Consider the following 15,033-nt stretch of genomic DNA (forward strand, 5'->3'; position numbering starts at 1 on the left):
TATTTCAAATGTCTCATGATGGTCCATTTCTATTAATATGGTTATATGTACATGAATTCAAGTAACGATGACATACATGCTGGTTGGATCGTCAGAAAAACAAGAAGATTTTTGACTGGGAGAGGCACCACCAGTCCTTCATTGAGCAATGGGAGGAGATGCACGACAACGTGGACGGCAACAACGAGCCGCACATGAACCGTGAGTTTAGGCGGTACCAAGCTTGGTACCAGCGTGCGACACGTTGCAGGCTGAGGGTACAGTGGATAGAAGATGACTACGCCGACATCGAGTCCTCCGATGATGAAGACACGGCGTACGACTAATCGACTCGTGCAGGAAGGCAGGTGGAGGTAGGACCGATTTTGGACAGAGTGGTAAGGCAATTGCCTTATTTTTTTATGTTAAGTTGCACAACAGTACATTAGGCGTTCTTGGACCAACATTAGGAGTTATCTATTTTAGTTAGTGCCACATTCGAGCCTTATCACCCTTATAATACATTAGATTCTTGTACAAAAGAAAACAAAATCTATTGCTATCTGTTCAGAAGTATTATTACTGAGAACTTTGTTGCAGGGCTATACACTCAAATGCTCAGTTGAAGAGATTGAGCGCATTCGGCCGAGAGTCAGTGACGACTACATACTTGGCTTCCTAGACGTAAGATTAAAAATATTCTTTCAAACATATCATTAATACATTAGATTCTTTTAGTTAACATAGTTTTGTACAACAGTGGCTGTCCCATCATCTACGCCGTGCGGCTGGTTGTTGTGGTTGCAGGACAGACACGACGCAAGACGTGTACGTTCCTTCCACACGCAGAGAAGGCTTAGGTTCCTCTAGCCAAGCAGCTACAGGGGATGAGGAAGATGATGACGACGACGATGACGTGGACAAGAGGCACGAGGAGCTTGGCCCCTCTCAGCTCCATGACGCTCCCTCGACTCATCCTACACCGCCTCTAGGCACTAGGCGATGCCATCCGCGTGATCCTTACACTCTAGGTACGAGCGCTCTAGGTCACAAGGGTAAGGGCAAGAGTAGGAGGTAGTGAGGGATTTGGTACCTGTTAGTATGCACTATTATGGATTTTGTATTTACTTTTGTATAACTATTTAGGACTATATGGACATTGTGGACTAGTTGGACTATGCAGGACATATTATGTTGGTTGCGATGTTTGTTGTGGTTGCATTTTGCTCCTTGGATGATGAAATGTTTGGAATATATAATGATGTCTCTGTTTGTAACTGTGGATGCTCACAAAACAAGGGAAACTCTTACGAATTTTTTTCGTGAAACATTAATCATACTACACTGCTACAAAGGCATAAATGTAGTACACAAATTAACTATAAATTTATTAGAACGTGTATAATCCAAACGTACCGTACATATGCTTTGTAGATGAATCTAGGGTTACCAAGCAACAGTGAACGAATCTATGCTTTTTAGACAATAAAAATAGACTTTTCAGATACAAGGACAGCAGCGATTTATCACATCACTGACATAGTACTAGCATGCAAGAAAGCACAACTCCACTCTATCTCCACCATCCATCTTATGACTGTTTGATCCAAGGGCTGAGGTGAAGAGGCACACGAATCGCTGACATGGCACATTGAGAGGCCTCCATTCCTCCTCTCAACCTATAAATAACCACTCACTCCCTCTCATTCACACACACAACAAGGAAGAAGAACACTCCTCAGCATTTTCTTTTGTTGCAGTACCAATGTCTGGAGGGTCATCCAGAGGAAGAGGAAAGGAGAAGGGAACTACCATTAGGTGGGAGGGTCCTTTTGGTCCTGATTTCTTTGAGGAAGCTCTTTATAAGAGGTTCCTAGTTGAGAGCAAAAGTGATTTCACCAAAGAGGCACCACTGAGAGGATACGATGAACGGAAAGAAGAGTGACCAAAATGCATGCATGGTGAGGACTGCCTAGTGCAGATGTTCACCGAGGGAATAGATGGAGGTCGTCGTTTCTTCAAATGCCCACGAGCATGGGTAATTGCTATTACTATTAGTTTCTTCAATATGTTCCTCTTGTATATAACTTACACGATATACTTATTGTAGTCTTCCTTGGCCGAAGACAACTACGGGTTCAGTAGGTGGGTCGATCCTCAACCTATTTATCTGCATGCGGAGTACATCTACTACCTATAGGACCGTATCTTCGATCTAGAAAGGGAAGTTAGTAGCAGTTACAAGGATGACGAACAGGACGACAACAATAATGGTGCCGATTCACAGGAGACACTCTACAATGATCCATATTGCACCTACCCTAACCACAAGAACAAGGGGCCTCCCTCGTCACCCCCGCCACCACCACCAACAATAATGGGAGGCTACTATGGAGAAGGTGCAACACAGTTTGCTATGTGGCCACACTACTAGGATGACTTTATGTTATTCACATGCCACATCTATGTGCTTGTTGTTTGGTTTAATTACCTAAGGCATGTTAGGTTTACTCGAATAAAACTCTATACCCAGGTTCGATACATGTTCTCACATGCCATTTTATTTGTTTCGTGTGTTAAATTATATAATGCCGTACGTCGTTAGGTTTTATTTGCAGCACGTGTTCACATTTCAATACGTCCGTATCATTAAGCGGAATAGTAAGACCATAAATAATGAAAACAACCACATAATTAAAAGTTCAATACTATGCCACATTACGCAACATAATAATACTAGAAGTACGTGCCGACAGTAGACATAGGGGCAAATGCACTTCCAAATCCTCGGTCTGAAACGTACTGAGTAAGCAACTCATCATCCGAGTACCAGTCCTCTACTACAACCCTGTTGCCGTGGCTAGGCTCACCTGCATTGCTTTGACCTACCTGTCGCCTATAGTAAGTGGCCTCCACATCATCTACGGTCGTTGCGGCCTGAGTGAAGAACGCGTCGTCATCCTCCTCCGCCTGTAAGCCCACCTCTGCTAGACCAATGAGCTCGCTTAGTCTGCCAGTGTCTTCCTTTGCCTGCTCCGCCTGCAACCCCGCCTCTGCTAGAGCGATGAGCTCGCTCAGTCTACCAGTATCGTCCTTAGCCTTCTACGCCTGCAAGCCCGCCTCTGCTAGAGCAATGAGCTCACTGAGTCTGCCAGTGTTGTCCTCATCCTCACCCCCTCATCAGACAACACAATCGGTGATTGAACAGTGCGACCAACTCGCGATCTATGCTCATCTAACTTCTTCTCCTCATACCTTGCACGAGCCAGCTCTACGGCATGTTCCTCGCTGCAACCAATCCCTTTATGTATAAAATGCAATAAGTTAGCAACGCGATTATATTACATTTAAAATCATGCAACGAAAAAAATACTTTGAAGCACTCACTGCCACATAATGCAACAACATGCTCATTCAAGACCTGCATCTGTACTCTTGTCTCCTCCCTTGCCTCATTCCTTGCCCTCTCCTCCTCTAACATCATCCGTCTCTCCAATCCCCATTTGTTAAGCCTAACATCGATCGGGTTACAAATACCGTGTTGTCTAGCAAACTCACGCATCTTTTCTTTGTGATGTTTAACGAATAGGTTAACGTAGTCAGGTCTATATCCCCTCTTCCGTGCAATTACTTGCCTCTTCTTCAATTCATCCAAGAACTTAGCTTGACCATCATAACATTCCCACCTGCATTTCCTAGTGCTCTGTTCAAATGGAAAATTCTATCATATATGTCTTAGCAAAAGAAATAAAATATGATTTCATGTTTACCACAAAAATAACTAACCTCATCATACTCAACCATATGGCCGCAATAATGGTCTATTCCAAGCTCCGAAGGGACTAGGCCATAGTTGGATTTAACACCACATTCGCACATGACAGGAGGTGCTTTGTAAATTACCCTTTCTTTCTTCTTTTCCTTGACCTTTCGCGGTTCTTCCGGCCATTGGTTCTTAGGACCATACAACCACTCCTTGAAACGACACTTCGCCATTGAAAACACCTAAATAAGGAGACATTAGTACATGAACACATATAGCTCAACATTTCAACACATACACACTTACTTCATGCTTGTTTGGACACACAAACTCCAACGTATTCTCAGGGTTTATCACAGCTCGATCTCTACAATCGCACAGAGGAGGTTCCTCGAGTCGTCTAACCGTGGCTAGGTGCTTCTCCTTAGCCGTCATTGGTGGAGGGTTAGGGGGGGTGGAACCCACCGCTTGAAGTGCTCACGTGGATGTCTCCCTCTAAACCAATCGTCGAAAAGGAGGTACCTAGGATCAAACTTGTCTACACCGTCGATCCACTGAAAGAAAAAGCACCTCTCATGGTCCTACACAACGAGATTCCAACATAATATTAGTAGCATACTTACACAGATAAAGAAAAAGGATAGTGGAAATAATTTCTTACATTAAAACGACTGCATGTGTAGAAGCAACGCGTTGCTGTGTCCGGATATTTCGATTGAAAAACATGGGCCAGAAAACCATAGTCATAGTTAGGGACAGGGAGGTCGGAGGGGACGGGGGCATCTTTGCTAGACGCGTCGGGGTATAATTCTTGAGGACGACCCCGTTTTCACCAAAACTCCTCCCGAAATATTTTTGCATCTAACAAAACGGATGTAATTTAACAAACATAAATCAAAACATCACAAATAAATATCAATGAGAACCATAACTACAATACAACCAATTTCGTTTTAAGAACCCAAAGCAGTTAACATTAAACCATAAACCTAGGGTTTTCCATTTGATGCACAATAATGAACCCATAACATAACTACATGCGCCTAGGTTTGCTAGCTTTTCCACGCCTTGGCATCATCCTACGGTTGTATAATACATATATTGATGGATACAATGAAATCCTAAGTGATGACGATTATTACGTTAAAAATCCGACTAATACATACCGAATCGATGCGAAAAAAATTAGGAGGGGAGCGATGATACCTTGCTCTCGAAGATCTACAGATCAAATCAAAGTTTTCAAGGTCCAATATGCCAATTCGTGAGGTAGGGTGAAGTGGGGAGAGAAAAAACCCGAAAGGGAGGAGAAAGAAGAGGAAGAACGCTCAGGCAGGAAGGTTGGCCGGGGTTAAATGGCAGTGGGCTCGGCGCCAGAGTGACTGGCGCCGAGCTCAGTGCCATGTCATCTACCGTGCCCAGGAGCTGGGCGCCAGAGACGCTGGCGCCTAGACGTGTTAGCTCGGCGTCAGCATCAATGGCGCTGAGCTAAGGGTCAATTTTCTGAATTCTTTCCGCCAGGGGTCTATTTATGAGAAACTTTCAAAAAAAATCAAAATGTAAAAAAATCGGCCTGGGGAACAAAGAAATATTTGCTGGGAAGTTATCAGACAGGAGCATTGAAGAATTTTAATTTATGAAGCCATGTTTCTAGAAGAACGGTGGAGTACTACGTTTTGCTCCGTGCGTATTCACTTTGTCAGATCCAATCATTTGTATTGCAAATTGTAGATGGAGGATTGACTTTTTAACACGTCAAGCCATGCAACCAACCAAACATGATCATGTACCAAATCGTATCATTCCATACTACCATCCAAACAAAAAACATGTGTCGTGTCATCCTATTCAAGTAACCAACCAAACAATCAACATGTACCATTTTATCCAAAATTACCTCATCCATAATCTAGGGGACGGTACTGTACCGGCCTGTCAGCACAACGCTTTTTCATTCGCTTTGTTAAATAAATACGTATGACACTCCTATTCCTAATATATACTCCGTAGTAACTGAGAGCAGCTTTTGTTGTTTGCTGAAGGTGTTCGTTCGTTGATAAGGAGGACGCCCCACGTCCGGAGTGCTGCGTCTGCTGTCTGCAGTTGCAACTGTCGTCGTTTGTCATCGACCACCGCTGGCAGCAGCGAGTACGGCTGCCGGGCTGGAGGACGGTGCCCATGCCTCGCGCGGCCCCACACCAGCTGACCTGACCAGCAGCAGCGACTGCCGAGTGCCGACTGATGGGGCCGCCGCGCGCTGTGCCTGTGCGTGTCTCTTCACTTGCGTGGGGGAGTCCCAGTCACTCTCACCAATCTGTCTCCGGGAAAAGGAAAACAAAAACCGCTAGTAGTACGTACTTGTAGAGTCTCAAACAGCGTATCATATCAATCGGCAGAGAGACGAGGTCGTCGTTGCCATGCAATGCAAAGCTGTCTCTGCCTGTAGGCTTGTGCTTGGCTACTGTTTGGTCACAAGGCAATGTACGTATGCAGATGGCCATATATATATGGAGTGAGTCCTTTTCAGCTCCAGGAAATGTACTGTATAGTATGAAGCGGACATGTACCTCCTTCGTTGTCTTGTTCTCGCGCCCTGTGTACTCCGTAATTAAACTAGCGCAACAGCGTGCTGTAGTGTGTGCCTGCTGATCTCATAGCGGTAGCGGGGGCATGCATGGCGCGCGCTTGGACTGACATGACGCGGCAGTGACCACTCCGACCGACCGCCAATCCGCCATGTGTTGCTTGGGCGCATGCATGCACAGCGACAGCGATAGCACCCATGTGGTGTGGATGTGGACCGACCTGTGGTCCGTGCTAGCTGTGCTGCGCCTGCTGGGCTTTCTTCGGTTTCTGTCTCGCGTCGCTGGTGGAAATCGGAGAAACTGAGGGCTTGTTTGGCAGGGCTCCTCTCCGGCTTTGGCTCCGGCTCCTTCAAAGGAGTCCTGCCAAACGTTTTCTTGGAGAAGCCATTTTTCAGTAAAAAACAGAGGAGCCGGAGCCATTTTGAAGGAGCCACAATTTGTGGCTCCTCCAAAACGGCTCCGGCTCCTCCGGAGGAGCCTCTCGGGAGGAGTCGTGCCAAACAAGCCCTAAACTGTTGATATCATATCGTAGAAAGAAAGAAATAAAGGTGCGGTGCTTGTGGTCTCGTCGTGGACATGCAAGCAAAGGCACCTGTGCCCAGGGGCGGGCCCACATGTATTCAAAGGTATTCAGTTGAATACCCATTATTTTTGCAAAAAAAGTTCATATATATAGTGTATTCTAGGTATATGTATGGAAAAAACAAAAATAAACAAGCTAACACCGTCAATCCAAACAAAAAAGCCCACCGGACACCTTCCCTCTCCCTGGCCCAATTTGTCACAAGCCCAACTGGCCCACTCGGCCTCTCATTGGGTCACAGACCCACAGCACGCACCTCCTTCGCCCGGCGAATCGACGACAACGGCCGAACGGCGCACGCCGGCGCGCCGCTAAAAGCCGGAGATGGAGCCGCGGCCTGCGCGGAGCGGCGGCGGCGGCAACCACGCCACCTCTGCCGCTCGTGCCGCCGCTACTGGACGGCCGGCGGCGCGCTCCGCCGCGTGGGCGTGGCCTCGAGCCTCCGCGTCCCCGACCGCGTCCTGAACTCCTGATTGTTTGTGAAATTGAGGTGAGCATTTCCAATTGTTTGTGAAACTGGGATAGCACAACAACTTGCAAAATGCCGATGCTCATGAATTTGGGACAATGTGAATATCTAATAGCAGTAGCAGGTAGTGAGCATTCTCTGAAACTTGTGTAACTTTTATTTTAGGTCTGAACCACGAAGAAGAAGAATAGTGCCGCTAGGGTTTTCATGGCATCATTCAGTCCAACTAATTCCTTTTCTGCTTTTAATGTTGAGAACTTGATTAAACTTGCTGAGTTCTATCCATGTGACTTTGAATTTTAAGAAATGAACCAGCTTCATTTTCAGTTGCACCACTATATCAATGATGTCAGAAATGATGAAAACTTAAAAATTTTGAGAAGTCTAGCAGAGTTGTCTATGATGCTAGTTAAACAAGGAAAGTTTCCTCGGTATGAAATTGTTTATAAACTTCTCAAATTGGTGTTTGTTCTCCCTGTTGCAACTGCTGGTGTTGAGAGGGTCTTTTCTATAATGAATTTGATAAAGAACGAGAGAAGAAGCAAGATAAGGCAGAAATATTTGAATGGTTGCTTGGTCACATTGATTGAAAGGGAATTCTTCATGCAAGCTAAGGATAAGGACATCATCACTCATTTTCAAAGCATTAAGGATCGAAAAGTTGTCATGTATCTTGTAAGTTGTAAGCTTTGTTACCATTTTGCTATTTTATCCTCTATTTATTTCACATGTTGCCACTTTGATATGTTGATCATTAGTAGCTGGACAATTTCAAGTTGTGATCAATTTTATTAACCAATGATACTACCAATTTAGGCTGTCAAATTTTTTTCTTGCCACCTGCAATTTTGAATACCCATGGTCCAAATCCTGCGCCCGCCTCTGCCTGTGCCGATGATGATGAGCAGCGTGCGTGCCATCGTCGCTCTCTTTCTCGGGGCTGGAGGTGTGAGAACGGAAAGCGCGAGCTGCCGTGCCGGGGGCATGTGTGTTGTGGGCGCCGTGTGCCCGAGTGGGCGACCCGCCCGACCGTCATCATCGTTCATCAGGCAGGCGGCGCGTGCAGCTGCAGGTGCAGGGCGTCTCCAACACTCTGCCTGAGAAGTGAGAAGGAAATGCTTGCCGACGCAAGTGCCGAGAACGAGGCGGGATACGGGCGGCCACCGCGAGGAATCTACTCTCCTCCCCCCTTTCAGATATGCCTCTGCCCGGGGGTCGTCGTCGTCGGTTTCGGTTGCGGGCGCGCGCACCGCGACGCACGCGGCGCCGGCGGCAGCCTTTTCTTTCGCCGGGACCGAAAACACGCACGGGGCCGGGGACCGCGAGCGAGGTGGGTTGTGAACTTGTGACTGTGTTGTGGGGGCGTCGTGGGATAGGTGGAGTGGGGCAAGCCAAAGCAATGGGCAGCAGCAGCTAGCAGGAACCGCGGCCGAGTAAAGGCGCCCGGTGCGGCGCTGGCCCGGCCGGGCCCCGGGAGGCCGGGATGCTGGAGCCGACGCCGGCCGCTTTCCGCTGCCGCAAAGCAGGCAGAGCCGCAGAGGCAGGCTTCCATCGCCCCCTAGATCTCACTCACTGTGGCCCGCCTGCAGGCCGGTCCCCCGTCGCTCGCCTGCTCCGCGTGCTCGCAGGTCGCGCACGGCGCACGCACGCTCCGTCGTCGACTCGTCGGCCTCGGATCTCTGTCTCTGCCGGGGCGAGGCCGCGAGGGCTGCATTTGCATCGGCGGTGGGCTGCCCTCTGCCTGCGGGCTGCAACATGTTGAGCCGCTCAGGATAACTGGGCTGGGCCCTCGGGTACGCTGGGCCGCTCTTGATTGTATCCGCGTCACGCGTTTCAGAGAGGAACAGGTTTATTTGCCCTCCCTCAACAATCACATAGGTTTTGCTAAAAAAATTCACAAAGGTTTGATTTATCTTCCTCACTTAGGAATTCGGTTTTCTAGACTCCTTCAACTATTGAAACCGTCCGATTTATCTCCTTGAGCGGTTGAAGAGTGGTTTTAGCTGATGCGGCGCAAAGTTAGTCACAAAGGAGGTAAATCAGACTTTCACGATAGTTCAAGAAGATCAATTAGATTTTATAAAAAATTGTAGAAATAATTTTCCAAAACCGTTTTGTCCCCTAGAACCCCTTAGGTATAATTTTTGAATGCTTGAATGAGCCATATTACAAGACGAAGGGAGTACGGCATGTAATCTACTACATGTTTCCTATAAAAGGTAGAAATCATGTTGTCTTCTTAATGCGTTAAATTTATAAAAGTGTTTTTTTGTTCCACACCTATGTAAAAGGTTTATAAATGTTCTCATCTCATTTTATTAGACTAGAACAATTAATGTGCATAAAAAATTGACTTGTCATTTAGCTTTTGAGCCATGTTTATGCCTTACGAATGTGCGAGGATTTTTTTCATGTTGCAATGTACAGATATATTTGCTAATCTAATGCTAAAACAAGATTTTCCGGAAATTGCCGTTGGCATTCTATCTTGTTTGTTAAAAATTACATGGCCTATCGATAATATCCAGAGAAAATTAAAATTTTGGCCCTAAATGAAGTTGTGCTTAGTTTTTTTTTTTGGCCCTTTTTCGTTTGAACTTTCCTATCTGGCCCTAAAACGAATTTCATTTAATTTCTTGGCCCTTCCGTTATTTGTAACGGTGTTAACTTGTATGCGAAATTATCTTTTTACCCCTGACGTCGAATGTAACAGATGGAGTCTAGAGCAGCGATTGGACTCCATGTGATGAGGACATACAGCCTTTGGATTACTCAGGTTTGGTTGGAACACTTTTAAATTTCATTTCGAATTAAAACTTAATTTTGAGCATGTGCTTTGTTAAGGAACTTTTGATTTTACCTACAGGTATATACACTGATAAATTTCTTGAAATACTACTTTACATACCATGAATATAGATGTTTTTAGTCCATTTTAAGGCTAAACACCTAAGGCTCGGATATAACGTTACGATCGATTATTTATTTTTTTGCCCTTTTTTTGAAAAAAAATCACAAATATGCCCCTGGAGAAAAGATTTTAAAATCTGGACCCTTAGCTCGGCGCCATCGTTGCTGGCGCCGAGCTTACATGTCTCGACGCCAGCGTCTCTGGCCCCGAGATCTTAGGCTCGAAGTAGACGTGGTGGTGACATGATAGGCATCTCGGCGCCAGTCACCCTGGCGTTGAGCTCGGCGCCAGGGTGACTGGCGCCAAGCCTTTCTTACATATGGGTCCCAATCCTTTCTCTCTTCCTCTCCCTCTCTCTCGCACCTCACTCGCCCGAGCAGCGCACCGCAGCCGCCACTCACGCCCTCTCCCCCCCGGCCACCCGAGTTCGCACGATCTTAGGCTCGAAGTAGTCGTGGCGGTGACATGGCAAACATCTCGGCGCCAGTCACCCTGGCGTTGAGCTCGGTGCCGTAGATCTTAGCGCCGAGCTCGGTGCCAGGGTGACTGGCGCCGAGCCTTTCTTACGTATGGGCCCAATCCTTTCTCTCTTCCTCTCCCTCTCTCTCGCAACTCACTCGCCCGAGTAGCGCACCACAGCCGCCGCCCACGCCCTCTCCCGTCCTCAGCCACCTGAGCCCGCATGGCCTCGCGCCTCGCCGTGCCTGGCCGCCCGTGCCACGCTGCCACCGCGCTAGGCCGGTCTCCTCGCCGGGCTACGCTGGGCCGTCGCGCCCCGCGCTAGCGCCGGACCGCCCACGCCGCACCGGTCTCCTTGCCGGTCCCTGCGCCTGCCACGCGCCCAGCCGCCCACGCCGTGCCGCCACCGCGGCCGCGCCAGCGCCGGCAGCCCGCGCCAGCGCCGGCAGCCCGCGCCCGCCCCGCGGCCCTCGCCTCGCCCGACGTGCCACCCGCGCCCGCGGTCGCCTTGGTCGCACCACACCGTGCCGGTGCCGTGACCGTGACCATGCCGCCCGCCACCGCTGGCCTTGGCTGCGCTCGCCGTGCCGCCCGCGCCCGCCAAGCCGGCCTCACCGCGCGGAGCGCCGGGCATCCGCGCCCGCCGCGCGCCACCGCCGTCCTCGGCCACGCCCTCGCCGACCTCAGCACCTGCAGCGCCCGGTTGTGCCACCGTTGGCCCGGCTCGTCGGCCTGACCCACGCGCCGACGTCTGCTGTGACTCCGTCGGCATCCGTGACTCCGTCGTCGGACAGGTAAAAATTATGAATTTGTAATGTGCGTACTTAGTTAGCTTTAATTGTAGTGTAGTAGTTTTGTCATTTATTATTTACTAGTTAATGTGATGACTCGGATAGTTGATTTAGTTAGTGATCTATTGAGATAGATATGTAGATAGATAGAAACATAGATACATAGGTACATAGATATAGTTAGATAGGTAGTTACATATTTAATTAACTAAATAGGATCTAGCTATTTAGTTAGTACACTGTATCTATGTATGTAGTTATTATCTTATTTACTTAGTTTGTAGTTAGAAAGTACTTGTTAGGTACTATCTATCGTCTAATTTGGACTAAAGGACATGTGTTTTGTTATGTGTTTGAACTAGATAGATAACCTAGTGACCATATATCATGGAGGCACCGTTGAATATGATCGCTATGGATATGTTGAGTTTATTGATATGCAAAGCATGCCTGTGCTATTTAATGATAGGCCTTCATTTAGTGAGATGGTTGCAAGGGCTCGGGAGGAGCTGTATTGCCTTGGAGATGATGGCATTGCAGTTGAGGGTGTACTGCACCTAGGTTCTCCTCCCAACATTCTTAGGCGAATGATTCTAATTGGTTGTGCGGATCAGTGGGAGAACTATGTGAGATCAGCTATGAAGAGTCAGCTGTAATGTTTGGACGTAGTTGTGTATCGGGTGTTAGTTGATCCCATCCCTCATGGGTTTCCCCACTAATGGGTCAGCAGGCACACATCGACCCTCCTGTCTCAGAACCTGATAGGGATGTGGAGGTTGCACCTACGGTTCCCAATGCTCAATCTGCCCTCAATGAGGTATTTGGAGTGTTTGTCAGACTCATGTTGTTGTGGCAGATCCTCCTCATGAGATTCCTTTAACACAGAATCATCCGAGTAAGTGTCTTAACCGCATGGTTATTGGGAGCTTACCCCCTTCCTTACATCCATTTCTTTCATTCTTTCCTCATTTCTCTACTTATGTTGTAGGAGACATTCCTGAGAATGTGGATGTGCCCCCTGTTGCTGCGTAAGTACACTTTGGACATGGATTTTGTGGCTCTAATAGTGTTGAAATTATGCATGATTCAGAGCCATATGAGATGGCAAGGGCTCTTGATTCTGATGATGATCGCCCTGTTGGAGAGCTGACAGAGAGTAATGTTGAGATGCTGAAGCGTATCTTTCCCGGCCGCGGTGATCCAAGAGTTCATGAGTTTAGTGATCTTACTCATTCTGATCAGGCATGTGCAGAAGGGTGTGATGATGAGCTCCTAGAAGCTCCTAAGGCTGGCCCTAACATGGCAATTGAGAATGGGAGGGTGTTCAATGACCTCCCTGCATTAAAGAGGTGGTTACAGGCGTTTGCAGTGATACAAAAGAGATCTTACAAGGTCTTGCATTCATATGTGGAGCGCCATTACACAGTTGTGTGTGACAAGGAACGCTGCCCATGGAGGGTTTGTGCAAGGAAGCAAAAGGTCACCGAAAAGTAGAAGATCACAAAAGTTGTCGGGCCACACAATTGTGCTGACCATGAGCTGACACTGAGGCATCGACAGTTGACATCTACCCTCATTGCCAAACGGTTGATGGGAATATTGTAGGGAGAACCCAACATGAAGGTTAGGACAATTATCAGGACCGTTGATGCGTTGTATGGAGGTTATATGATAACTTATGGTAAAGCTTAGAGGGCTAAGCAGCGAGCGTGGAAGATGATATATGGGGACTAGGAGGATGGGTACGAGTAGCTGTCAGTACTTTTCAATGCAATCAAAGCGGTGAATCCAGGCATGCATTATGAAGTACATCCCAAAATCAAATGCATGGAAGGATGGGAGGTAGATATTCTTTCGTGCTTTCTGGTGCTTCCCTCAGTGTGCCGAGGCCTTTAGGCACTGTCGTCTCGTCTTCTCCATTGATGGTATGTTCTTGATTGGCAAATACTAAGGCACACTTCTTATAGCCATATCCTGTGACGCGAATAATAAGTTGGTTCCTTTAACATTTGCTTTGGTTGAGAAGGAGAACAATGACAGTTGGGGATGGTTCTTGAGGCTAGTCTGGATACACATGGTTGGGCCTAGCAAGGAGATTGGCGTCATATCTGATAGGCACCAGGGCATACTTAATGCCGTGCGAGAGCAGATAGAGGGGTATGCACCTTTGCACCATCGTTGGTGTACTCGGCACCTTGCCGAGAATCTACTCTAGAAGGATGGTGTGAAGGGTAACTTTGAGCTATTCCAGAAGGCTGCTAGATAGCTTGAGTACAAGTACTTTCAAAAAAAGTTAGAGCATGTCAGAACCGCATCAAATGCAGAAGGTAGACAATGGCTCACAGGTTTGATGAGGGATTTGGAGAAATAGACGAGAGCTCACGATGCCGGTGGATGGAGGTACGAGTTTTAGTGCAGCAACATGGCAGAGTCATTCAATAGTTGCTATTGGGGATACTTGGTATGCCTGTGAATGCAATCGTTCAATTCACCTTCTATAAGCTTGCTACCTGGTTCAACGATAAACACGTCCATGCATTGAAGTTGCGGAGTGATGGAGAGATATGGGCTCCGAAACCAAAGGCACACCTAGAGAAGACAAATGAAAGGGCTGGCACACATGAGGTTACATGCCTTGACCATGCCACAGGGACTTATCAGGTCGAGCATAGGGGCGGTACAACATCTGACGGCGAGGTTCGAGAGTCAAGGATGCATGTGGTTGTCCTCCAAGATTTCAAATGCACTTATGGTAAACTAAGGCAGTACCACTTTCTATGTTCCCATTTGGTGGCAGTAGCTAGGCATCGCAACTATAATATCGAGAGCAGGATACCTCACGAGTTCGGTGTCGACACGCTTGTGCACACATGGAGCCCCCGCTTCGTGCCTTTCCGGGACCCTAGAGAGTGGCATCCATATGATGGGCCAAAGTACATTACGGATCCAGCTTACCGTTGGAACAAGCATTGATCAAGGAAGAGGACGAGGCATAGGATGGTTATGGATTAGATACCCGAAAGAACGAGGCATGGGAGAGGAACAACATTTGTTACTCACCCCGAGCAGTACGAGTGTAGCAAGTGTGGTAGACTTGACCACAATTCACAAAGTTGCCATTGGTAGATTAGTGAGGTGTGACTATTGGTTGATTTTATTATTTCATATTTGTCGTATTCATTTAATTAATTATGCATGTCTCAATTTATGTATGTAATTGTGTCAATTACTTGTACATTTCTAAGTTCATGTTTCATTGTATATTGAATTTCTAATTCATTGACTTTTTTTGTAGGATGGCGCAATTCCACCTGCTCGACCCGACGTATGAAACGACCCACCGAGGATGTCTCATAGAGCAGGGGCAGGTAATAATCTATACGTTTTGTTCAAATTTTGATGAGCGTACATGTGTTCGTGAAGTAACATGAGACTATGTTTTATTCCATACAAGACCTTCCGCTCCTTCGTCCTAGAACCCACAATGGGTTCT

General features: G+C 47.3%; 1 protein-coding gene across 1 annotated transcript; it reads right to left on the reverse strand.

Moving 5' to 3' along the window:
- Nucleotides 1–11,023: 11,023 nt before the first annotated feature.
- On the reverse strand, nucleotides 11,024–11,521 carry LOC136469460 (uncharacterized). Its single transcript, XM_066467649.1, has one exon. The coding sequence runs from the start codon at nucleotides 11,519–11,521 to the stop codon at nucleotides 11,024–11,026; it is 498 nt and encodes a 165-aa protein (XP_066323746.1).
- Nucleotides 11,522–15,033: the final 3,512 nt, after the last annotated feature.

This window comes from Miscanthus floridulus, chromosome 8, assembly GCF_019320115.1.
Source record: "Miscanthus floridulus cultivar M001 chromosome 8, ASM1932011v1, whole genome shotgun sequence".
Classification (NCBI taxonomy): Eukaryota; Viridiplantae; Streptophyta; class Magnoliopsida; order Poales; family Poaceae; genus Miscanthus; species Miscanthus floridulus.

Bases quoted from the DNA above. Each gene is read 5' to 3' on its own strand.
- LOC136469460 (XM_066467649.1), bottom strand. From the start codon at position 11,521: ATGCCGACGGAGTCACAGCAGACGTCGGCGCGTGGGTCAGGCCGACGA.